The 26687-nt window shown below is 38.7% G+C and overlaps 2 protein-coding genes across 4 annotated transcripts in view; one reads left to right on the top strand and one right to left on the bottom strand.

Moving 5' to 3' along the window:
• The window catches only part of LOC140586345 (histone-lysine N-methyltransferase 2B-like), a 73952-nt gene extending 70875 nt beyond the window's left edge, over window positions 1-3077 (top strand). For both annotated transcript variants that reach the window (XM_072708154.1, XM_072708153.1), the window contains exon 35: window positions 901-3077. In XM_072708154.1, coding sequence (XP_072564255.1) covers window positions 901-1176 — 276 coding nt within the window. In that variant the 3' untranslated portion in view covers window positions 1177-3077. The remainder of the gene's footprint in view (window positions 1-900) is intronic.
• A 960-nt stretch (window positions 3078-4037) lies between these two features.
• On the bottom strand, window positions 4038-26254 carry LOC111833698 (IGF-like family receptor 1). Of its 2 annotated transcripts, none has more exons than XM_072708155.1 (7): window positions 26078-26254; window positions 22172-22364; window positions 17119-17161; window positions 10512-10599; window positions 10065-10166; window positions 8686-8796; window positions 4038-4423 (listed from the first exon to the last, which is right to left on the bottom strand). In XM_072708155.1, exons 2-7 carry the CDS (start codon window positions 22327-22329, stop codon window positions 4101-4103), a joined length of 825 nt encoding a protein of 274 aa, XP_072564256.1. In that variant the 5' UTR covers window positions 22330-22364; window positions 26078-26254; the 3' UTR covers window positions 4038-4100. The 2 variants fall into 2 exon arrangements, with proteins under 2 accessions (XP_072564256.1, XP_023648006.1); XM_023792238.2 differs by lacking the exon at window positions 26078-26254 and adding an exon at window positions 25205-25617.
• Between the last annotated feature and the right edge of the window lie 433 nt (window positions 26255-26687).

Here is a 26687-nt window from a genome sequence, read left to right as displayed (position 1 = left end):
GTATATGTATGTGTCTGTATATGTATGTGTATGTATATGTGTATATATATGTGTGTGTATATATATATATAATGTGTATATATATATATAATGTATATATGTATGTGTATATGTATGTATGTGTGTATATGTGTATATAGTGAAATATTAAGTATTATACTCCTAGCTTAAGTTTACATTTACATTACTTTGCAGGTACTTGTATTTAAAGAGACGTGCAATTGAAAAAGCGGGGTCAGCCAGTCCCTAGAACAGGGATCACCAACCATTTTGAAACTGAGAGCTACTTCACGGGTACTGAGCCATACAAAGGGCTACCAGATTGAAACCCTACTAAAATTATCTAAACTTCATGTATAATAAACGTTTTAACTGCTTTTTTAAGATATCGTTTTCAAAGCTATATAAATGCAAATGTAATTAAAGAAGAATAGCAACAGGATAAAATTAAATTTTAGACACTGCTCACTGGTGAGTTGTGCTATTTTTAGAACAGGTCCGCGGGCGACTCATGTGGTCCTTGGGGGCATCCTGGTGCCCGCGGGAATCATGTTGGTGACCCCTGCCCTAGAGCAATTGGGGTTAACAGCCTTGCACAGGGCCCAATAGGGGAATCACTCTACAGACCACAGGATGTGAGCGGCGACCTTCCCATCACAACCCACAGAGCCAAACACACACAGCCCCAAGCCTACTTAGCTTCATGTTGCTGACCGAACCTTATTGTTAGTTTCTGAATTTCGGTGATTACAATGATACTTCCTAGATCATAATACTTCAGTAAATATCAATGATTTATAAACGTTTTTTTCTCCGGAAAGGGTCTACCTACCATTCTGAATCATTTCCCCATCCAACCATTACGTAAATATTTCTGTTGCCTCTCTGCATTTTCTGCAGGGCATTGGCTGTTATATGTTCCGCATCGACGACTTTGATGTGGTAGACGCCACCATGCATGGGAATGCAGCACGCTTCATCAACCACTCCTGTGAGCCCAACTGCTACTCACGTGTTATCAACGTGGAGGGCCAGAAGCACATTGTGATCTTCGCTCTACGCAAGATCTACCGGGGGGAGGAGCTCACCTACGACTACAAGTTCCCCATCGAGGACGCCAGCAACAAGCTGAACTGCAACTGTGGAGCCAGACGCTGCCGTCGCTTCCTTAACTAGGAACACGGAACTATGGGAGTGAAGGTCCTCCAAATGCTGCCATTGGCTGGAAGAAAGCTTGCTGAGCTATGCAGGGAGAGAGGGGCTGGGTCCGGCATGATGAGGAGGAGCTAACGATAGCTGGAGGGCAAAGGAGAAGATAGGGGCACTTCTTTCCTATCACCAGTTAAACTGAGCCATCATTTTGCTTCCTCTCTGCCTTTTTGTTTGACAATCCCAAATGCCAAAACGAATGAGTATAACGCACCCCAGGAAAGTGCTGTGTACAGCTGGTAAGGGAAGCTATTTTCAGAACAGGAAATCAAAAAATAAATGGTTTAGTCTCTTAAACTGGTATCAGCTTCTACTACATGTGCAGTTTTCCATGCTGCAGAAACATCCCTCACACCCACATCATTGTATTGGGTAACAGAAGCCAATTGTGCATGTTCCCCTTCTGACATCTTATCAGGGGAATTCTGTAATCTTTTATCCCACCACTCATTTTAGATTTTTAAGTCATTCCTTATTCTTGTGCATTCTGTGAGACTGTACGAATGCACAGAGAGTGTACAATCCATGAAGCATTTTACTTTCCTAGAAAACAATGTTGAGAAGCTTTAAATCTGGACCTATACTACTTTCAGGGCAGATGTTTGTTGCATCTTAGGAAATATTTTTCCCCCTGACTACGCGTATTGGCTTTTTACTGACATGTCTCTAAATGATGGCTTAAGTCAAACTGCCAGTGAACATCTCTAAACATTTCTAAACTGATACTGTTTTTCTTTTCTTTTTGTAAAAGCTCAACTTTCCAATCTCTCCAACATCTCCAAAATTCATCTAGATTTGATTGTCTGGCTGTCTAGGAACATGTAATTTTTAACTGAATAATTATGAACACCTTTTAAAATTCTATTTATGTGCGAAACACTACCTACCCTTATTATGGACCATTTTGTATTTGGTTTTTCCACTTCCTTTAAGTGCAATAATCTAATTCTGGTTTTGCCACCCACACTCCAATTCTAGACATTTCGAAACTGCTGCCTTTGTACATTACTTAAAGGAAAAAAAGGTCTTGTGTGTTTAAATTTAACTGTGTTAAGTTCCTTGTTTTCCGTTAACAAACCCATAGTAACTGGGAGGTAGAGTGAATTCTTTGCTGTCCATAATGTAAAAACAATGTTACTTACAGTATCCATATGACAGATTCTTTATCTTTTAAGATAATTGTGGTTGAACGTATCTGGAATGTTTATTGTAACTTGGCTTCCTGTATTTCAGTTCATATTAGCTTTATACTTTAACATAAAGCAAAAGTTATTAGTTCCCCAGTATTTTAATTTACTCAGCAATCAGCCATAAACAGCCTGCTAAGGAGCGAGTCTGCCTCCCCCCATCGTCTTTCAGTGAAATTCATTGCCCCTCCGTAGCCCTTTCACAACACAGTGAGGAGGACCATTATTTCTCCACCCAGTACTACTTGTTCTTTATCGCCATTAAACCGTTAATGGTGTGTGTTACGTGGTACCTTGCCCTACAAAGCTCTTGCAAGGATTCTACCTCAGTAGCTCATAAGGTGTAAAGGAATGCAAGTGCATAAATATGGCTTGGTCTCAGCTGTCCTGCAGAACTGGCTTGTGTGCAATGAAGAATGCAAAGCACTAGTTTTACTGATTTTTTAACATGGAAATTACTCCCAGTACTGTTCTTCAAACATTGTGTACCAACTTTATTTTAAAGCATAAAAAGATTTGGGGGAAAAATTAGAATTACTGGTGAACTTGGCTTTGTTACCTTGTATAAAGAACTTGAGTTTGTACATAATTGTATACATATTTCTAAACCTGTTTAATTTTTCTATGCACTTTTTTATTTATGATGTTATTTGCTTAATAAAGATGTTAAGATGTTTGAAATGCAGTTATTCTGGAGTAATCACTCATGAATCAGTTCTTTGCAAAAACATTATGCAATAGTACAGTTTTTAATACTCAGATCTTTAGCATGAATCTTTAAATAAAAAAACTACAAAATTAAGCAATTTTTATGATTTTTCCTTATCCATATTAGTTTATTTTGACACAACTTGGTGTAGTTTTCTTTAACTCCAATTTTAAAAAATGGTGTGGTATACAATGCAAATAAATCCTCTTTGACGAACCACTATGTAATTGAATAATCCAAAATCTTAGCATTTCTCAAAGCACAATTGAAAGGAATTTTAAAAATTCAGTCTCTGCAGTACATGGTATTATTAAAAGATTATGAGAATAAGGAGAAATCTCTGAGTGATGGGTAAGATTGAAAACTATTGCGGAATGTCTGTAATCTTCCATCCCTGCATCCTTTCATGGAAGCTTTTATAATGAGCATTATCACCAGATCAAGGAATATTTTGGAATGTACAAAAGTTGTCGCCTCAGCTTTTTTGGAACAAGTTGCAAGCAGCAAGATTGAAATGAGTATATACTTCTAAAAACACAAAAATAAACAAAGTTAGGGCTTTGATAGGCTCTTTAGAGCAGCAGTCATCAAACTTTGTTATGCACCCTGCCCAAACAGTTGGTCACCAGATGAGCTGAACTCCACACCCCAGCTTTAATGTATTGGCATAACATCACAAACATTGTAAAAATGTACATTGGGAAAAAAAATCCCAACTGGCTATTAGTTTAACTTTTTGCCTTAAAAGTTCTGCATTATTTCAGTTTTGTGCCCCCCTCCCCCCCAGCCATATGATCTGTATGACCCTCAGGGAGGGGGATGTGCCCCAAAGTTTGAGAACCACTACTGTACAGTTACCACTAAGGCAGAAGATAAGTTCTGTGAAACATTTGTGTAATGAACCTTTCCTCGGAAAAAATTCACCCAAAATGTGACATTCTGCAAGAAATGCAAAAATATATTGTATTTACTGCATGCATTCTAGCAATACAAACTCAAATGGCTTTCCATTCAGGAAGCTTGGCGAGCACTGCCACTGCATCGCCACGGCCAATGCCCACAAACACCTTCGCAAGGTCTCCAACGGTCCACTCGGGGAATTCCGTTGTAATTCTCTCAAGCACAGCTTTAAAAGGACTCTTGGTGTCTCGCATAGAGTAAATGTAGTTGATCCAGGTAGCTGAGAATGAACACTGGGCAGCCACATGGCGAGTGGTCTTAGCAGCAGTGCACTCAGGGTCCAGCAGCATGATAAGCTCCTCTAGCACATCCAGGTTGTCCAGCACTGTCCACAGCGGGGCACTCTTAATGCCAGGAGCTGAAAGTGAACACAGCTTGATATCAGAACACCTTTGAGGACAGTGTTGTACACACACACACACACATTTTATACATATATATATATATATATATATATATATGTGTGTGTGTGTGTTTACACTCCATTTCCTGGTGGCTCACTAAACTAATGTGCATTATGGAACAAATCATTGTATTTTAAAAGAAATATTAAAACCTGTTCTTAAAACATTACAGAATCACTAATAAAGTAGTCATTACGTTCATGCATACATTTCACATACAGTGAGAAGCATAAATACTGGTTCAGTAAGCTATTATTTTTATTTCATATTCATGAAATCTGCATTTCAACTCAAAAGATGAGAATGAGGCTCATGGCAGATATTTTCTGGGTAATGTATTCATACTGTACATCAGAAACAGAATAAGTTTATTCACCAAATGCACATAGTACATAGAAATTTGAGTTCAGACACTGGGAGAGATATTAAGTTTCTGCAGCAGCCTAAGGACAAACATTCTCTGGTGAACTCCTTATGATGGTGGTGGAGTGAGCTCTCTGCTGATTTTTGTCCTCAAGAACTTGACACAGTCCACAGCTTTAACTGCAATTTGCGAAAGTCAGTGATCATTTCCACAGTTTTGTCGATGTTAAGCTCCAGATTACTGTCTGTACACCATAAGAACATAAGAAGTTTACAAACAAGAGGAGGCCATTTGGCCCATCAAACTTACTTGGGGAGAATTGAGCTAATGGCTTTAAAGTTGTTAAAATCTTATCTAGCTTCGATTTAAAGGAACCCAAGGTTTTAGCTTGCATTATATGTACTAACAGGAAGACTATTTCATAATCTAACTACACGCTATGTAAAGAAGTGCTTTCCCAAATCCAGTTTAAAATGTTCTCCCGCTAAATTCCACCTATGGCCATGAGGTCTTGTAGTTACTTGAACTAATATTGAAGTAACTATTAGTTTAAACAGCATCCAAACCTCAATTAAGGGCGTAACTTTGGATTGAACATTGGAGAGGTTAAAGTCCCCACCCATTCGTCATGGCATTATAATAAGGGGGGTTGTATTGGCCAGTTCTGATTATTGGGGGTGTTACAAACCCCCCCCCCCCCCCATAATTTACACCCATGTATACCTCCCCTTAGTGTCCTCTGCTCAAGGCTGAACAAATTCAGCTCATAAGACATTCCTCTTAGACCAGGAATCATTCTTGCAGCCCTACAGTGAATGCTTTCTAAGGCAGCAATGTCCTTTTTTGGGTAAGGTGACCACACCTGCACAAAGTATTCCAGGTGGGGTCTTACCAAGGAATATCATTATCGTAGCATCACCTCCCATGACTTAAACTCCACACACCTACAGATGTAACCCAATATCATAGTGGCCTTTTTAATTGCTTCCTCACATGAGAGCATCAACATAAACGTCTTTCTCATAATCACCTTCCTTTTTTTCTGTGGAACCCATAAAATATCTGTACTTTATATTTCTGCTTCCTGCATGGATTACCTTACATTGATCTACGTTAAATTTCATCTGCCACGTATCAGCCCAGTGCCACCCTATAAGCCGTCATTGTTCTCGATGAGGCCAAGGACCGTGGTGTCATCAGCAAACTTAATAAGCATGATGGATCGATGATCTGACGTCTGGTCCTTGGTATAAAGGGAGAACAGGTATGGAGAAAGAAAGCAGAGCGGTAACTACAAGTCATGAACGTTAGTTAACGTGAACGTTAGTATTAGCACTAACGCTACTACAAAAGGTTGCATTAGCAGTACCGTTACTATGACTATTCACATTAACATTACAGACCCTTAAACCACCAAAGCTGATTTTTGACCACGAGCACTGACCACCATCAAAATCCATTACAACACTATTACTGATCATTAGACCACCATTTAAAGTACAAGAGTTGTGAAGCATTTACAAATGAATTAAAGTCAATCAGGGGACAGTAGAGGGATGAAAAATGGATGAAAGAAGGTTAAATTGACGAATGCTGGTTGAATGCCTTTGAGTTAAACACTGGATGTCTTCAGCAAATTTGCAGGTTTTATGCTCATAATTGCCAATTACAGTGGTACCTCAGTTCTCGAACTCATTAGAACTCGAATTTCTTAAAAGCCGAAACAACCAGTTTGAAAAAAAATTACCTAGAGCTCGATCTGAATCTCAGAAGTCAAACCGTGAATGCCGACCTAAGATAACTTGTATGCGCGGGGAAATGAGTCACGCAGCACATCACTCAGCGGAAACAAAGTGCAAAGCTTCAGTCTCAGCCTCGCATTCGCTGTGACAGCATCGTGCATGTTTACACTAGCTGAATACATATATTTAGACAGTAAAAATACATTTAGACAATGATTGACAGTAACAGTAATTATTATATAATAAAATACAATTAAAAATAAAGATTTCTTATTCATTATTTTAATATTAATAATAAACTATTAATACATTTAATTATAATAATATTGTCGTGCCGAGCTGGGACGGAATGGAGACAAAGGCGCAGACGTCAGGGTATCGGGGAATACTGGGTTTAATTACAGGTAAGGCAGGCAAAATGCAGACGAACAATACAATGATTGGGGAAACAAACTGAAACGCGGACGAAATACAGAGGGCTAATGAAAACAACCAGAAACAGCTGATCACACGGGGATTCCATACGAGCTTAACGAGGGGGCGTGGCACAAGGAAGAAGTGGACGATCGGGGCAGGACACATAGTTTTTTTAACTTTACACATTGTTTTGATACATTTATTTTCTTACTTTACAAAGTACTGTTTTGATAAATGTGCTTAGATGTGTTTAGTACAGTATATGCTCTTCTTGTTTTATCCGGTTCATTTTGTGTTTAAATGCTAAAAAAACATGTAATGTTTTGTAATTTTTTGGGGCCAGGAACCAATTAATTGGTTTTCCATTATTTCTTATGGGGAAAATTCGATCGACTTTTTAGGATTCGATCCGGAGTTCTGAACGGATTAAGTTCGAGTTCCGAGGTACCACTGTATGAGCATTTCCCATTACTCATTTTGCGATCAAGTTGGAGACACGCCTCAGTGTAAATGATGAATGGCAAATTCTGGCCACCCCTTACATCCCTCCAGGCTATAGGTGATGTTGATAGCATAATTGATTTGAATTTGAAAGTGTGCACACACATCTTAACTTTTCATATAAAAAATGACTCCAAAGTCAAGAACTTCAAAATGCTGCAAGACTGCAAGTCAACCCCAAGCATCAAAGGAGCTCATAAGCTCATGAAAGAGTGAAAAGTTTTAAACTGGCCAAGTCAGTTGCCTGATTTAAATCCAAAAAAAAAGCAACAGAAAAAAATGCAAGAGAGCATCTCAAAGGAAGATTTTGATGGGTTGCAGACTTGAGGTTATAACAGGCATGGGATACATAACAAAATTCTAACTTTACTACACATTTTAATTAGCCTTACATTTCTTTGCCCCAACATTTATGTGTGAAATTGGAGGGAAATTTCATAAATACACAAATACAATACAGTAGTATACAGTTATATCGGACTTCAAGGGACCTGGCAAAACAGTCTGTTGTATTCAAAGTCCGTTATATCCAGAGTTGCTGTATGCCCAGAACACAACTACAGGACACCATTTACTCATGCCACACCCCAGTAGACACACTTGTGGTATAGATTATTGACCTTGTGGTATAGACTAAGTGGGATGGATATAAAAGGCAAGACTACAGAGCCAGGGGGTGCTGATTGTTTGAAAGCTCTTTTCCTGGACCGGAACTTTCAGTAAAACGCCTCAAGCATTTATTGGGTTAATAGAATTTTTAGAATTAGTTCAACTCCAATCACTGTAAAAAGTTATTTCATGAGCCTTTTAATCAAGGGTGTAACTTTGGCTGGAACATTGGGGGGATTGAGGTCTCCACCCATTACGGCGGAAACATGATTATTGGGGATGTTGTATTAGCTGGTTTTGATTTATTGGGGGGGCTACAACCCCCCCCATAATTTAAGCCCATGTTTTTACTACATAGATGGTATTTGTCATTATTACCTTTTTTCCTTCATTGCCATTCTGTACCATTTTTCTTTCGTATATGATAGTACTTAAACTCTAATAAAATGTACAACATCCCAACATTTTTTGGTACATTTTGGTTAAATAAAATTAGTCTATTAAAATGGAAGACAATACAGAACTTAGACACAATCATTCTTAGAAAAGACCTCAGTAATATACGTAAGAAGCGTGGGCTCACCCAGAATATCAGGCAGCTGCTTGTTGTTGTGCGGTGGAAGATATCTGATGTCACTTGCACTTATCATCTTTTCCATACTGTGCACTTCAGTGTACTGTTTTTTTCCAAGCACTGTTAGGAAACAACACAGCACCTCTTCCTCAGAAACTTCTGTACGAATATCTTGCTTAAGCTTTACTCTGTCAAAGGTCCTTAGTTGCTTAATTATTGTTAGCTGCTTCGTATAAAGAAAAAGAATCCATACTGTATATTTCATTGCTATGACTGATTATTTCTCAGTTGATAAGAAACAGAACAAATCTGATAATACTTCAGTACATATGATTATTATAACAAGCGTTAAAAAAAACTATTCCGACCTATTGTATGTTAACAATACGCTGTTATATCCAAGGATGTATTGTTTGTTTGGGTCATAACACAAATAATCAATGTACATAATAAAATATTTGCAAGCCTGATAGAAGGCCTCTAAAGTATTTAAATTATTGTTTGCTAAAATATTTAATTTCCATTACGTCATTTAACCAGAAACCAAAGATTAGGATTCATCATACACTGTATGGTCAGAAGTATGTGGCAATCAGCTTGTGCAACATCTCATTCAGAAATGAGTATTAACATGAAGTTAATCTGCCTTTGAGCCTCCACCCTTCCAGGAAGACTTCCCATTACATGCCGTAAAATTAATGGTGGGGTATTCTGGAAATCTGTGGTGTCTACCACTTTGAACCATAATATGCTCTCAGATGTTTCCATTTAACAATCAGAATTAAGCAACTGTGTGGGCAATATGTGTGTGTGTCTGTGTGTGTGTCCATGTACTTCTGGCCATATAGTGCAGTGGTTCTCTACTGGCTTAGCTGTAGGACCCAACTTGGTCTTTGGTCATTAAGTCATGACCAAAACATACACGTATAATCCTGCCAGTACTACCAGTAAAGTTTGCCGACTGGGGAGGGGAGTAGGTGGGTGGTTAAAAAACAAAGAAAGTCCACTCCACAACCTAGAGGAAATGATCCTGTGACCCATCAGTTCCGAAAACTGATGCAGTCAGTATCGGACCAAGCTGATGTGGCACCTTAGGTAAGCATCACTGCTGGCGCTGCCTTAGAAGCCTATGTCACCTGTAGTACATAGTACTTCTATGGGTAGCATTGTTCATATCTATTGTGTCAGTATCCTCCTACAGTCTTTAAATTGCCCATAGTGTATAATCATGAATGTGTATCTGTGAGAGTGTGCTCTCTGATGACTAACTACATGGCAGTCCCCTGTCATATGCCCCCCCCCCAGACCATGCTCTGGAGATGCAGTGGATACAGGGATGGATGAATATCTGAAATGATACTTTGAGGTATTAGCAGCAGGCTACTTACCACCAGTGTTACTGACATATAATACTCCTCTTCTCCTCTTCATAGAACAGAATAAGTATATGATGATTAGAGATAATAGTAAGGTGACAGGAAGGACAATCCCTGGAAACATACAGAGGTAATGGGTATGGGGCAGGATACTCTTCTGTGTAGTACAAGCAGAAGGTATTTTACAATGATATAATCAGTACACAGAAGTGGATAGTTCAGGTCCAGAAAGTAAAAATGTAGACCAGGATTTTGTTTCAACCAACCAGTTGAGTATAAAGAGTCACTGTCACAGAGTATTCAACTGGTTGGTTGAAACAAAATCTTTATCTGGATTTTTACTTTCTGGAACTGAACTATCTACCTCTGTCAGTACAGTAACTACTATAGCTGCTGCAACTCATTAAATATTATGTTAGAATTTGCTTTTCTTAGCTCATAATTTATAACAGTACTTACACACCATCTGGCTTGGGTTTGGCATGTCAGTAATATTATTTGTTGACTGAGGCCACTGTGTTGTACAGTGCAATTCTTCTCCTTTCCGCTGGGGACAATAGAAAAAACAGTTGGTAAGAGAGCTGAGGAGAATTACGTTGGTGAGGAGCAGAGAAGGGAATGAAGTGAAGTAAAAGGGTCAGAGAGACGTATCTATATGTCGAGTGCTTTATTTTACTGCATGCATACAACACACTGCAAAGCAAAAAATATTAATAATGACACTTTTATTGATCCCTGTGAGGTAATTCTCTTTTTTCCTTCACCATCTTGCTCTCCATGACACACACATATGTAGCTGAAAGCAAGATTTGCAGCGAAGGGCAGCCACCTGCAGCAGCACCCATGGAGCTGGGGGTTAAGGGCCTTACTCAAGGGCCCACAGATAGGTGACTATTCTGCCAAAGCTGTGGTTGAACTGGGGCCCTTCCAATCATAGGCGCAGAGGCTTAAGGCTGATTTATACTTTGTGTCGAGCCTACACTTATGAAAGTGGTCAATGCAGTTGCGAGCATTTATACTTGTGCACTAGTGTGTCTGTGTCGCTTAGCAATTACACCACCAAAACTGTAAGTGATACAGTACATAGGTGATACAATGTGTAGGTCCATGTCAGGCTATGGTGAAGGCTATGGTGTAGGGTCCATGGCTATGCCATACTTAGGCCATCCATTCCATGCAGAAGTATAAATCAGCCTTTAGCCTGCTAAGCCACACACTACCCACAAAAGAATAACTAATTAACTTTGCTTAATAATAAATGTTTAAGTGTACAGTTACTGTAGTACAACAGATACAATGTTTTATATAAAATATACTGGGAATGTTAAAATCCATCACAGAATGGATGCCATTGCATTATCTAGGTGGGTGCTACACAGTGGTGGTGGTTGAATTGGCTCCACTTTCAGTAAAGCACTTTGGGTGTATTGAAACATGCTATATAAATGTAACATTCATCAATTTATTAATTCATTCATCCATTTCTGTACCCGCTTCAGGGTCATGGGGGTCCAGAACCTATCCTGGAAGCTACAAGCACAAGGCTTGGAGTACCCCAGGGTAGGGTGCCAAACCATTGTAGGGTGCACTTCTACCATTTACACACACAGTCACACCTATGGGCTATTTGGCAACTCCAATACACCTTAGACTTGCCCACACAGAGCTATGACCTCAACCCCATCGAACACCTACAGGATGAACTAAAATGGAGATTGCTAGCCAGGCCTTCACATCCAACATCAGTGCTTGACCTCACAAATGCTATTTTGAATGAATGGGCAAAAACTCCCACACTCCAAAACCAACTCCATATTAATGCCACTAGATTTAGAATAGGATGTCATAAAAGTTTCTGTAGGTGTAACGGCCAGATGTCCCAATACTTTTGTGTATATAGTATGTTTATATATACAGTGGTACGTCAGTTCTTGAACTCATTAGAACTCAAATTTCTTAAAAGTTGAAACAACCAGTTCGAAAAAAAATTACCTAGAACTCGATCTGAATCTCAGAAGTCAAACCGTGAACACCGACCTAAGATTACTTGTACGCGCGGGGAAATGAGTCACGCAGCATGTCTCTCAGCGGAAACAAAGGGTAAAGCTTCAGTCTCAGCCTCGCATTCGCAGTGATAGCATTGTGCATGTTTACACTAGCTGAATACATATATTTAGACAGTAAAAATACATTTAGACAAAGATTGACAGTAACAGTAATTATTATATAATAAAATACATTTTAAAATAAAGATTTCTTGTTATTTTAATATTAATAATAAACCATTAATACATTTAATTATAATAATATTGCCGTGCCGAGCGGGGACGGAACGGAGACAAAGGCGCAGATGTCAGGGTATCGGGGATAATTACAGGTAAGGCAGGCAAAACGCAGACGAACAATACAATGACCTGGCTGGGGAAACAAACTGAAACACGGACTAAATACAGAGGGCTAATGACAACAACCAGAAACAGCTGATCACATGGGGATTCCACATGGGGTTAACGAGGGGGCGTGGAACACGGAAGGAGCGGATGATCTGGGCAGGACACATTGTTTGGATACATTTATTTTCTTACTTTACACATTACTGTTTTTATAAATGTGCTTTGATGTGTTTGGTACAGTATATGCTCTTCTTGTTTTATCCGGTTCATTTTGTGTTTAAATGCTAAAAAAAAAAAAAAAAACATATTCAGGTGTAATTTTTTGGGGCTGGGAACCAATTAATTGGTTTTCCATTATTTTTTATGGGGAAAATTCGATCAGACCTCAAACTCAATCCGGAGTTCTGAACGGATTACGTTTGAGAACTGAGGTACCACTGTATGTGTTTTCAAGATATTAAATATATATTTCCAAGATATTATATATAATTATATACAATATAATTAGTGGAATTTTTTCCCTGCTACAATGATGAGTCTGGTTTTGGCGGATACCAGAAGTAAGTTCCCTGCCTATATATTATATTTAATATCTTTTACAAAAAAAGGCTAAAGCAAGGGTGCCATTCCTACAAAGCCCACGAAGTCCGGAAAAATGCATAAGAACTGCGCCCTCATTTTCATCATTTTAGTGAGCCCATAACAGACTTACCATGGTTACAATACCACGGTTTTGATATATATTGCCTTGTCCAGGGGTCACCAACATGGTGCCCGTGGGCACCAGGATGCCCCCAAGGACTACATGAGAAAATGCAGAGAGGCAACAGAATTATTTACGTAATGGTTGGATGGGGAAATGATTCAGAATGGTAGGTAGACCCTTTCCGGAGAAAAAAAAGTTTATATCATTGTAATCACTGAAATTCAGAAAATAACAATAAGGTTTGGTCAACAACATGAAGCTAAGTAGGCTTGGGGTTGTATGTGTTTGGCTCTGTGGGTTGTGAAGGGAAGGTCGCCGCTCACATCCTGTGGTCTGTAGAGTGATTCCACTATTGGGCCCTGTGCAAGGCTGTTAACCCCAATTGCTCTAGGGCAGGGGTCACCAACATGATGCCCGCGGGCACCAGGATGCCCCCAAGGACCACATGAGTCGCCCGTGGACCTGTTCTAAAAATAGCACAACTCACCAGTGAGCAGCGTCTAAAATTTAATTTTATCCTGTTGCTATTGTTCTTTAATCACATTTACATTTATATAGATTTGAAAATGACAATATCTAAACATGTTTATTATACATGAAGTTTAGATAAGTTTAGGAGGGCATTTCAAACTGGTAGTCCTTCGTATGGCTCGGTACCCATGAAGTAGCTCTCAGTTTCAAAAAGGTTGATGATCCCTGGCCTAGTCAAAGTCAATGGGACCGCACAATTATCTCTGATCATTTGATCCAGTTTTGCTAATTCAATTCTCCCGTGGCTTTGAAGAACCAAAACAGCTGGATAACTATCCATGATTTGATGCCCTGAGAAGAGTCCTTTGATTTTGAATGTTTCAATCCACGTACAAAGAATACCCCCAAGGGGTTATTGCATGAAGCAGGTTTTTTCAATTAACTGGGTTAAGTTAAGCAAAAAGTAATGATTGTCCAGTTAGAATGCTCCTTACCTAAACTCTTATTGGACAATCATGACTTCTAACTTAACCCTGCTAATTGCTTTGTAGAAACCCCCCCCCTTACCCACCCCCAAAAAGTTCACACTGTTATCTCGGGACTCCATGCTAAACCTGGGGGGTGTTACACAAAATTAGTTTTACAAAGTCAGGGTTAGAAGGGTTAGAAGTTTCAGCTCAATAGAATCAGTAAACAAATACAATTTGAGATAAACAATATCATGATACTGACTATCAGCAATCTTTGTCAAGCCAGGTTTTCTTACTCAAGTCAGGTCAGGTTGGGGAGCATCCCCTAGTGCAGCATGTTGCTGCACCCACCACATGACGAAACACCTCGGGATCCCAGCTGGCAGCCCCCCAGGCAAACATGCAGTCCAGTCCCACCCTCCAGAAATGGCCGTCCATCTACCACACAGAGCTGGCATTACATGGGCATCCCCTTGGCCTGGTCCAGCCGCTCAGTTCCACAGCATTGAAGATCCTGCAAGTCAGATCACCCTTGGAATTGCGCCACATGACCTTAGTGCCATAGCTGACGCTCTCTCACAATGCAGGTAATGTGCCTCATTCAGGACTTTGATACAAAGTTATTACTGAACTTACTGAAACCAAGGTTACTCTGTTTAAATCTGTGATAGGATGTCATAACCCTAACCCCACTCCGCTTGCTGCCTCTCTGCAGCATGAAGCTACTCCGCTCACTGCCTCTCCTCAGTGTGAAGCCGTTCTGCTCACCACCTCTCCACAGCATGAAGTCAGGGTCCGTCAGGGTAGGCTAAAGCGCCATGGCTGCTGCAGGACCTGGCACAGGTGATGTGGCCCCTCTTGGGCCGGCAGCCAGGGATTCTGGATGAGTGGCCCTCTCCAGCATTGTCTATAACTAATATATATATAACTGAAGCTGATGTTTTTCAAAGCCTAGCTAAGCTCAAAATAAATAAATCACAGGGCTCTGATGGCATCTTACCTATAGTGTTAAAAGAGATGAGGGATATTATTTGCCGACCCTTAACTTTACTGTTTCAAAAAATCCTTTGTGGTACCTTCTGATTGGAAGCATGCCAACATAACGCCCATTTTCAAAAAAGGGGATAGAAGTAAGGGATATATAAGGGATAGAGCCCTGCATTGTGAGAGAGCGTCAGTTATGGCACCCTGACACCATTGTGCCTACATCTGTCTCAGGTAAGACCACGCCTCCAACTAAGATACCATTCTGGGCAGTGCAGGCTGCTATCTCTTGCCTGCCGTCCATCAGGGAACCCAGTGGTTGAATCAGGTGTCCCGGCTTCACCTCGCTTGACCCTGCTTACGTCCAGGTGTCCTAGCTTCGCCCAACGTGCCTCCAGATGCCCCAGCTGTGCCCTGCTCACCTACAGGTGCCCTGGCTGCACCCTGCTTGTCTCCTGCCATCCTCTTCGCTCCTGTTTTGTTTTCTATCATCTCACCAGTGCCTACTCTGTCTCCTGCTGTCCTGCCAGCGCTTGTCCTGGCTGCTGGTGACCTGCCAGTGCCCACCTCCTGGTGTCCCACTGGTACCTACCTCATCTCCTGTTGTCACCTTGGTGGCATCATTGTAGCTTCCAATGCCTGACTACCCATTTGATGTTGTTCTCTCCTGCTGTCCTCTTAATCCCTGGCCCAGCCTGTTCCATGTCCATTGCTGTGCCACATGTTCTGTCTTGTCCTGTCCAGTTGCTTTGCCTCTCTAGTCTTGTGTGGTGTCTGTCCCAAGTACCATATCAGTCCTGCTATGCCATGTCCTGTCCGGTGTCCCATCTGTCCCTGGCCCTTTGTGTCTGTCCTTGTTTCTGGTCCCCTGGGTCCCCTCCACTCTTCATTCTCCATGCCCGGGGTTTGCTTGTTGCCCCTTGTTAGTTTTTGTATTAAAGTATTTTTCTGTTTGTCTCGTCAGCCCCAGTCCCATCAATGAAGTCAGTCCCCCTGTTGGCTATGTGCTTCTCGATGCTCTTCCTGTTTTTACCCTTTGCAGTCCTGTTTATTTCCCTGTTCCTGTTTCACCCCAAATAAAACCCCTTTTGTTTGCCAAACCGTAGAGTCCTTCATCCTGTGACATAATTTTTGTGACAGGGACATGCCACAGAGACCACATAGAAGGGCAACATACGAGAGCTCATATCATTCAAATATCGTTGGCTAAGGGAGAAGTACTAGAAATTCAGAAAGGACAGCAGACCAAAGACTGTATATAAGAACCCTTCAAATATACTAATTACTTATTATACTAATAGCCAAGTATACCTAACCAACAGATATGGTATAAATGTTAGTATTATTAGTAATATGGACTGAAAGTTGAGAATGCATTGCAGATAAAATAATAATGCAATCAACTGTATAGTCCAAACCAGTTTATACACTACTGTGTAGTCTGTGATGTATTATTCCAAACCAATTTCTAGTCATTGTCAATAAAACCCACACATCTACCCCATTAAGCGTAGAATAGTTACCAGTTAGGTGAGTGTCCTGTCAGGTAGTTCTGTTGGGGATCCCTTTGGGCTGATATTTGAGCTACTAGAAACTCATTATGAATTTTGTATATTTGAATCTGCAGTTTGAATCTGAATTCCAATAACTTGAAACAGCATTTATCCTACCTCGAAGGTTTTCAGTTCGCAAATTCAATTTCAATCTATTGTGACACACATCCGGGTCCTTGAGGAAAAGTAATCGACTGCAGATTCACAACGCAACTCATTTCCACGTAAAAACACTTGTTTGACAACATCAACCAAAATGGATCATTTAACCATCCACTTTTCTTATTATTTATTTATTTAGTTGTTGTTGATAATAATGATAATAATAATAATAATAATAATAATAACATTGAATTGTTTAGTACTGCAGTGCATTTAGGACAAATTAGATTAATTCTGGTGAGTACTAAATAAAATTCTGCTCCACCTACCTTAAAAGGCCTGCTCTTATTTGCAAGGCAAAAATAACATTAAAATGTTAAGACTTACCTGGGTTGTCACTTGATGGCTCTTTTCATTGGTAACAGTCCCTCTTTAAGGCACAAAGAAACAAAATATATCTCAAAAATATCAACACAGCTTTGTGCTCTAAACTGATGGTCTTTGAGCAATAGCGTTACTTATTATTATTAAACGTCATTGTTTAAACTGTCGATTCTGCCTTTAGGGTACTTTTTTATATTACAGTTATTATTCACTTTTGTACAGTGGCCCTGAAGGTCAAAACACAACAACATTTCAGAAAACACAACAATATTTCAAAAAACACAAAGAAATTACAGAAAACACAACATTTCAAAAAACACAACGACATTATAGAAAACACAACAACATTTCAGAAAACACAACAACATTTCAAAAAACACGACATTACAGAAAAACACAACATTTCAAAAAACACAACAACATTACAGAAAACACAACATTTAAAAAAACACAACGACATTTCAAAAAACACAAAGACATTACAGAAAACACAACAACATTACAGAAAACACAACATTTAAAAAAACACAATGACATTTCAAAAAACACAAAGACATTTCAAAAAACACAACAACATTACAGAAAACACAACATTTAAAAAAACACAACGACATTTCAAAAAACACAAAGACATTACAGAAAACAAAACGACATTTAAGAAAACGGGAAGGGTAGGACCACACTTCTTGTTCGTGATTGGACAGTACCCTTGGAGTGACATGTGTTGTGTATGTGTATGTTCACTACAACTCCCAGGATTCAAAGCATCATGAGAGCCCTCCCTACAGGTGAAGTGTGCGATTGTTGTATGAATAAAAAAGTTCTGTTCTAACAGCACAACTTACAGCACAACTAACAGCACATATTACAATTTTTAGTGACTACCAAACATCCGCGAATCCTCCTCGATCATTCGCAACGGGTTCTTGAACGTAACCTCGCGAATGTCCCAGGTCTGACTGTATTTTGATCGAGCGGCTACTCCTCAGACACTGACATCAGAACGGCTATCTTACCGGCGCTATGTGGATCCTGGTCGACCTGGGCAGATGTTTGGACACAAAGCTATATGGCTTACCTTTCAGCTATTACAGTTTTTTTTTCGATTGCTTAGGCACAATTTTGAAAACTGGGCCCCTTTTTTCAAAACACTTCACACAGTTAACCCAACCACACACTAATTATCCACTAATTTATAAAAAGGACATTTTGTCCCCATAAAAAAAACACATTGCTCGTATAATCCAGATCTTTTTTTTAACCCGTTACACACTGATGTAAAACACTTTTAGTCCTTTTACTTTCCTCATGATTGATGCTGTGAGGAATACAGAGAAAGTACAAAATAAATTCAGCATGTTGTTGTGTCCATAAAGTAACACACAGATTACATACTATTAAGAGAACAAGATAGACGGAGACCAAGTTGTGCTGTTAGAACCGAACCTTTTTAATCATACAACAATCGCACACTTCCCAGAGACTTCACCTGTAGGGAGGGCGCTCATGACGCTTTGAATCCTGGGAGTTGTAGTGAACATACACATACACAACACATGTCACTCCAAGGGTACTGTCCAATCACGAACAAGAAGTGTGGTCCTACCCTTTCCGTTTTCTGAAATTTCGTTGTGTTTTTTTAAAATGTTGTTTTGTTTTCTGTAATGTCGTGTTTTTTGAAATGTCGTGTTTTCTGTAATGTTGTGTTTTTTGAAATGTGTTTTTCTGATATGTGTTTTTTGAAATGTTGTGTTTTATGAAATGTGTTTTCTGTAATGTCGTTGAGTTTTTTTGAAATGTGTTTTCTGTAATTTCGTTGTGTTTTTTGAAATGTTGTGTTTTCTGAAATGTTGTTGTGTTTTGACCTTCAGGGCCACCGTACTTTTGTTATATTACCATTAATTTCTATAATAAACAGTATTTAATCAAATCCAGCTAGCTATTTGGGGGAGATGGTTTAAAAATCATCATATGAGAGCAACAAATTACATAATTTCAAATGTACCTAAAAGCCTGTAATGTCAATTGCTCCAAAAAAGAACTGTATTTCATTACATTTTATAACATTTTCGTAAAGAAAAATCAAAAACTTCAAATGACCCATATTTTAATACTTGTTTAATGGTTTAACTTAAATTTGTGATGTACAGATTAATCGTTTTTAGCAAAAATACTATTTGTAAGCAATACTATTTGTAAGCAAGTACAAGTACAAATACAACACTTTCAAAAAGTCTACCTGGACAGATGACAATTAGACAAGAAGATGGCATTACGTTATACGTTTTTAAGATTTTATTTTTTTTAAATCGCACACATTGGCGATTAATGGCATATACCACATGTACAACTCATCCCAGGTACTCAACAGGTGGATCGTCACTCTACTTAATCCCAACTCCATAACTGATCTAAAAGCTAAATCCCATATTTGGCAAATGGCTTGGTAACACTTCTAAGAATGCCATGTCTATTAGAATCTATGAAGAATCTAACACATTCATAATACATTATATAATAATGCCTTCAAAAAGCATTATAAACATGGTTACAAATACAGCCATGGAAAAAATGAAGAGACCACTATATTTTTAAACAAATCTGCATTTTTAAATCCTGGTTTAATCGTGGATCTGCTGGCAGAAGGCTACACTGCGCAGCAGGTTGCTTCCAGGTTCAAAATTTCTAACACAGCAGTACACGAGAATAAGGTGAAGCAGAAGACACTGGGAATGACCAGAAACCAGCCAGGTAAAGGGAGGAAACGATATTCTAATGCCAGAGATGATTGTTAACTTATTCAACAGTTTGTCATGAATTGACATCAAGTGACCTTCAAAAGGAATGGGAAACATTAAGTGCAGGCGTGAAGTGCACTGCTAGGAGAGTTCATATCAGGCTGCTAGAAGCAGGACTGAAGTCCCATAATACAAAGATGAAAGGATGAAGCCCTTTATTAATTTTGTGTGTGTATATATATATATTAGGACTGTCAAAATTAACGGGTTAACGCGGATTAATCCATCATAATTAATCTGATTAAAATTTTTAACGCAATTAACCCATCTGCAGCGCAGAATGACTCAAAATCCCTGAAATGTCTCTGACAACCCATTTCGGGCAGTTTTGGTGCGTTCTATTTGCCCTGGGAACTTGTATTCCGAGTCGGATTCCGAGTTTTGAAGCCGGAAGTCTCGACATACGCGCTCCCGTTTCTCGGAGATCCGAGAAATATCTCGAAGCACAGAGGATCCTGAGTTCAGAATCCAAGATGGCTGCGTCTTTTATCAACAGAAGGGAAAGTTGTAGTTTTATACTCTTTAAGCACTACTTCTCATTTGTGGCTCATTAAATCGGTCGCACACACTATACCGTCCAACTTATCTGTGGACGTGTTGCTACCGAGTTTTATATGTAAAGCACCGCACGTAATGTGTTATCAACTGATATTGCTAACAATGGCAATTAAATGGCCTAGAATTGGATTTCATGATTAGTCGGATTATTTGTCGGATTTACAGTAGTTCGGGCTAATTGTAAGTGAACGAAGATAAAGACCATTTAAACTGAGGTACCTTAAATATGACAAGTTGTCCGGCTAAGCAAAAACATCTTGCTTTTTTGATATGGGTCCATGGTATTGCACTTCTGTGGCAGATATAATGCATCCGACTCATGTTCAAGATGTTCAATAAACATGTTAAGTGCATATATATTCCCTTTTTTCTTGAAAAATGAAATGCGATTAATATAGATTAAAAATGAATGATATTTATTCGTGATTAATCAAAATTAATCCACAGCAACCCTGTGATTAATCTGATTAAAAATTTTAATCGTTTGACAGCACTAATATATATATATATTATTCATGGACACACACCCAGAAATTGAGAAATTGAAACAAAATATTGTCCTGTGGTCTCAATTTTTTCTGCGGCTGTATTTATATAAAGATATAACACATAATAGTCATGTTGATTATGCATTATGAATGCTTTCTCAAGCTCTCATCTATAATGCACTATAGATACCTTCATAATGCAGTATAAAGCCTCCTTAATTCTCATACCTACAATTATAATGCATTAAGAAGGAATGTATAGTGTATTATACATGACAGCTTCACTGGAGCTTATGAAGTATTATAATCAACAATATATTGCTTTATGACTGTCAGTAGAAGATGCTTTAATGCTTCATTAATTTTATACCTAACATTATTATGCATTATGAAGATATCTAATAATAATGCATTATGAAGGTATCTAAAATGTATTACACATTTTGACAACTTCAAGTAAATTGCTACCAATCGCTCTTGAAACAAAAACCTGACCACCACTGAAAGTGTACTTAATACTTTTGTGTGCCCACCTGAAACTTCTGAATGCCAATATGCTCTAGGCGACACTTCCTGTACCCAATGGGACATACACCTGATGTTTTTTTTTTAATAATTGCACTGCGTTCCCAATGACTGTAAGTGACAGCTACTTAGTATTAATTATTAATCCATTCATTCTACCATTAATACTTTGAACGAACACAGTACAATTCGCACCATTTATCAGATTATGTATTTTTATTTTTATACATATTTATTAATAATTACACTGTGTCAATTTACCAAAAGCAATTTTTTTTCACAGACCACCAGTGACCAAATGTCCCCTACAATGTGATAAAAACCTGTTATTTTGACGTTATGGGGACCAATGAGGACTATAGGATAAAATACACACACACACACACAGGTTTGTAATTATATCTTTGTGTCGACTGTCCATTCATTTCTATGTGGAAAACTCTAATCTTAACATGACAACCTCAACCCCTACCCAGCCCTAAACTTATCCATAAGTAACCAATCAAAATACGAGACTTTTAGTTTTTTGATTGTATTCACAAGTCTTTGTGGGGAACTGAAAAATTAACGTTAAAATAACGTTTTTATCACATTGCGGGGGACATTTGGTTGAAGTGGTCCCCTATTGCCTCTGTAAAAATGATATATAAATTCAACTTTCATTCACTCATTAACCAAGCCTCTTACCCCATTTCATAACACTGTGTATCCATGGTGGCATTGCATGGCATCCAAGTCCCCCGATTAGATGGGCAAATCGTGCAGGGCTGGCATTTACTGGTACTGCCATCATTATATGTGCCATCAGGACAGGAAACATACATCGCAGCAGGATGACCTCCCATATCATCGAGTCCGCAGTTTGGAGCAAATTCATACCCTGCAGAAGATCATATACACATTTAATGACATTCCAGCTGAAAAACAGGTCCTTCAGAATTTGTTGATATAAAATCTTCACGACATGTACAACTTGAAATATAACATAAAATAACGATTAATATTCCTTCAGCATATTAGAGTAACTGCAGCATCCATCAAAGCTTTATGAAAGATTGTGCTAAACATGTCTGCATGTCCTCACTGAGCATCATTACATTTTCACTGAAAATCAAATAAAAATTGCAGTTAATACCAGAATTTTGTAGTTAATATAATCATATGCCTGTCTACAATAATCAAAAATATATTTTTTGAAGAAGGGGATATGGCTATATTAGCTAAAAAATTTAAAATTTAGCCCCATCACATTTTTATTGCAACAGGATTGAATCTTTGTGACAAAGTTGAATTTCTGGCACTTGACACTACAGTAAAATCCTGTTATAGTGGCCTCGCTTATAACGGAATATCGTCTATAACGGACGAGGTCCGCTGGTCCCGGCCGTGCGCCTTTAAGAACATGCAGAAAAAGCATCGGATTAGCTTACTCGCATATAACAGAATTTTGCTTATAACGGACACACAGCCGGAGCTTTAGATTTACAAACGCCAAACAGGGCATTCTGAAATGCTTAACGTGAAAAAGCTCAATGTGGTTTAATGTACCAAAACAGTGACGAAAAATCACCAAATTTCTCACGGACATATCTGGTCATAAAGACTTTAACCGGACAAAAAAATCAAAACCAAATGCAAGGAATATGTACTTAATCTTACGTTAAGCGTTTTCCTCTCCATTGACGCCCATTGCATAAAAAAGAAAGCATTTAAAAAAACAATAATAAATAAATGCAAATTTTTACTTTTTTAAATTATAATTTGCAGACACACTATTTGAATACAGGAACCCCTATGTAGGAAACCCCCTGGACTTGTGCCAAGCTCCAGTTGGTACCCAAATCGACGTCCATCCAATCGTCGTCCTCCTTTAAAATGGGGCCAATATGGGTCACCCATTTTGTACTTGTGTGCCACCCATATGTGCTTGCAAGTTGGGAAGAAGTGGATACATTGTCTTAACACTCTATGTTGTAAATTGAACACAATAAGAGTTAATAAATATTAACACTGTATAAACAACACTCACTGCACACTGTAAAGTGTTAAAGGTAACACTGAATGGTGTGGATCCAAATAAACACCATGCAGTGCTAATTTAACACTGGCACATTTGCTGTGTAGGTTTAACCAGCTTCAATAACTTTACTCATTATTATTGCTGTTGCTACCGATTAGTAGTATTGGACATGTATACACTTGCTGCGTAAACTCGCATAGCGTCACTGTACCTTCCTCCTCCAGTTTCCTCCTCGGTTTCGCTGAATGTGCATTGTCTACATCAAGATTCACTGCATAGACGCACAGAACGTGCGCCTTATATTTAGAAAGTGCCCCAGTAAAATGAGTCTGGCCACGCCGATGTGTCTGATTTTTTGCACAATTTTTCACATTTCAGTTTGTTTTCCCCCATTGCAGACGTCACACAACTTCCACGCTGACTATATGTTGATTAATTACATGTGGGTTGACTAATCAGTTAAATGATTACAGACAAGACTATTAAATTAATATAATTTTAAAGGAACATAATTATTTGGACTGATTCATTGTTTTTGTAGTGATCATGAAGTCATCTCAGAGGAAATGAATTACTGCAACAAACTGGAATTATATCACCCCAATTTAAAAATCTAAGTACACTCAAAAGAACTGAGCTACTACTCCAAAATTTAATTTTTGAGTAAAGTCAACTTAGTCGAAATGAGTGAATCCAACTTACTTCTATTATTAAGAAGTACTGTTAGGTTTTACGACCCACCAACATCTCTTACTGCCCCCCCATTGAATGCAGTCTAGAACCGGGCCTGTTTTCGCTGTAGTTTTGTTCTGCTATATACTGGACATGCAGGCTCCATCTACAAGGTGCGTGGTGTGCTGGTGATATGCAGTGTAGATACGTAGTCTGGATTATTAATAGTCACGCATCTGGTCAGGTAAAGTTGTATTACTACATGTACAATATAATAATCTATACCACAAGTGTGTCTGCTGGGGTGTGGCGTGAGTAAATGGTGTCCTGTAGTTGTGTTCTGAGCATACAGCAACTTTGGATATAACAGACTTCTTTGCCAGGTCCCTTTAAGTCCATTATAATGGGATTTTACTGTAGTATATGATTCCAGTGTAGGCTTTGATGTGAACTGCCTGAAGTAATTTTCATGATATTTTATGTTCAATATTGTCAGACATCACAATGACAATGTTTCTGTGTATCTGTAAGTGAATGATATGTACTGTATATGTAAGTTTGCATATGGTGTCTCAAAATGACTTTTAGTGAGAAAGAAATTCCTAATAATAATGGGGATTTCATGCTTGAGGTGGGAAAATTTACTTTCTCCAAGGGTTAGTTAGTTCTCTATTAGATGAAGCTATCAGAAATACAACTAGGCCTACTTGAGGTATTTGTTTCAAAAACTGTATAACCCAATTAAGTGCACCCGCGTCGGAGAGTCGTCCAGAAAAACGAGACTTCAGCAAGTACAGTAAATAACAGAAAGACTTTGCTAACTAGACATAGATTTTCGTTAAGATTATTTCTTAAAAGATCGCCTTCCAGGAAACATTGACCACCACATAATTGTATGGCTTTATAAATAAAAAAAAAGTGTTGATGAGTAAATGATTCCGAATGAATACGGAATAGTAGCTTCGCGTCTTAGTTCACCCTAATTTAATCTTAAAATTTATTTTAATATTACAATTAACTCGTCCTACCTTTCAATATCATATAATCTTCGTCGCATCGTCGACAAGTATTCTGGTACCAGTAAGTTTCTAAATCAGTTGTACATCTGTTTGAGAAACTGGTACGTCTTGAGGTTGGTCTCACAACACTAACGACTAAGAAGATTAATAAAAACTCTTTTAAAGACATGTCTTGACTGATTACTGACTTAGTAGTATCTGCAAAACCCGACTAAACTTTAGTAGGTGGAGCCCGGAATAAAACATAAATTCCTGTCAGTTGCGGTTTCTGCACCACTGACGTAAAGGACAGCCCCTGTCACGGGAACGCGCAATTTAAGACATTCGCTTTAAATAGACAATCAGGCCTACGTACAGATATTGACTCAGAGGTTCTCAAAGTATTTCTGTCTCGCCCCCCTTTGGAAGTATCACACACACAGATATACAGATACAAATACCGGCTGCTTTGCACACCCCTAATATATATATATATATATATATATATATATATATATATATTATTATATATATATTAGGGGTGTGCAAATCAGCCGGTATTTGTATCTGTATTTGTATTTGTTGAGGGGGGAAAAGTATTTGTATTTGTATTCGAGTAAAATTCAAAATAGGCGTAAAAATCCAGTTTTTTTGCGTTGCACTTCTAATTTACGTTATAGTGTAAGTATTCTTTAATTATATCCATTATAATAATTATGGATATGCAGTAGACAGAGTAACTAAAACGTACCATATAACTCCTACAAGTGCATACAATTCGACACAACTACACAAGCATTGTTTTAACCTTTTCAACCAAACGTTAACGTTACTCTGTCAACAGCCTATTGTCTAAATTACCGAGCTAACAGTGCTACGTAAACAGAGCGAACATGAGAGCACCTGACTGCAGACGTCAATAATGCAGCGTAATGGAATAATCTCCCGATCAAACTCCGCTTCCCGAAAGTTATAAACTGCCTCCGGAACCCAGTTAAGGTACAAAAATCTATTCAACAAAAATAGTGATACAGTTAAGTCTTTTTTCGCTCAGCCGAGCCTTCTCTGTTGCTGTGTGAAGCAGCCTGTGTCAATCACCTCTTTTACTCCCCCCCCGCCCGACTCCTGAACTCACTCACTCACTCATCCGGGCATGCACTGCGGTCTCAAGAGGAAACGCAGCTTTTTCATATAAAGTTTTTCTTGTTCCCGAATACAAATATTTTTTAAAGTATTTGTTCGAAATAAGTATTCGTAAAAAACACATTATTTGTGCCTTTCCGAGTACCGTATTCGGGTTCGGCTCCACCCCTAATATATATATATATATGTATATGTGTGTGTGTGTGTGATACGTCCACGTTTTACTTCACGTTTGTTTCGATGTCCGAGAGAAAAAAAAAACAAAGACACTGTTTGCTCCCTCTCGAAAAACGTACATTCGACTTTGCTTCCGCTCAGAGCATGTGAGCGGAACGGACAGATCGCGGAAGGTTTTTGGCTGGTGCGGGAG

This window comes from Paramormyrops kingsleyae, unplaced genomic scaffold (assembly GCF_048594095.1).
Source record: "Paramormyrops kingsleyae isolate MSU_618 unplaced genomic scaffold, PKINGS_0.4 ups41, whole genome shotgun sequence".
Taxonomy (NCBI): domain Eukaryota; kingdom Metazoa; phylum Chordata; class Actinopteri; order Osteoglossiformes; family Mormyridae; genus Paramormyrops; species Paramormyrops kingsleyae.
This window is presented reverse-complemented; position numbering and strand designations above follow the sequence as displayed.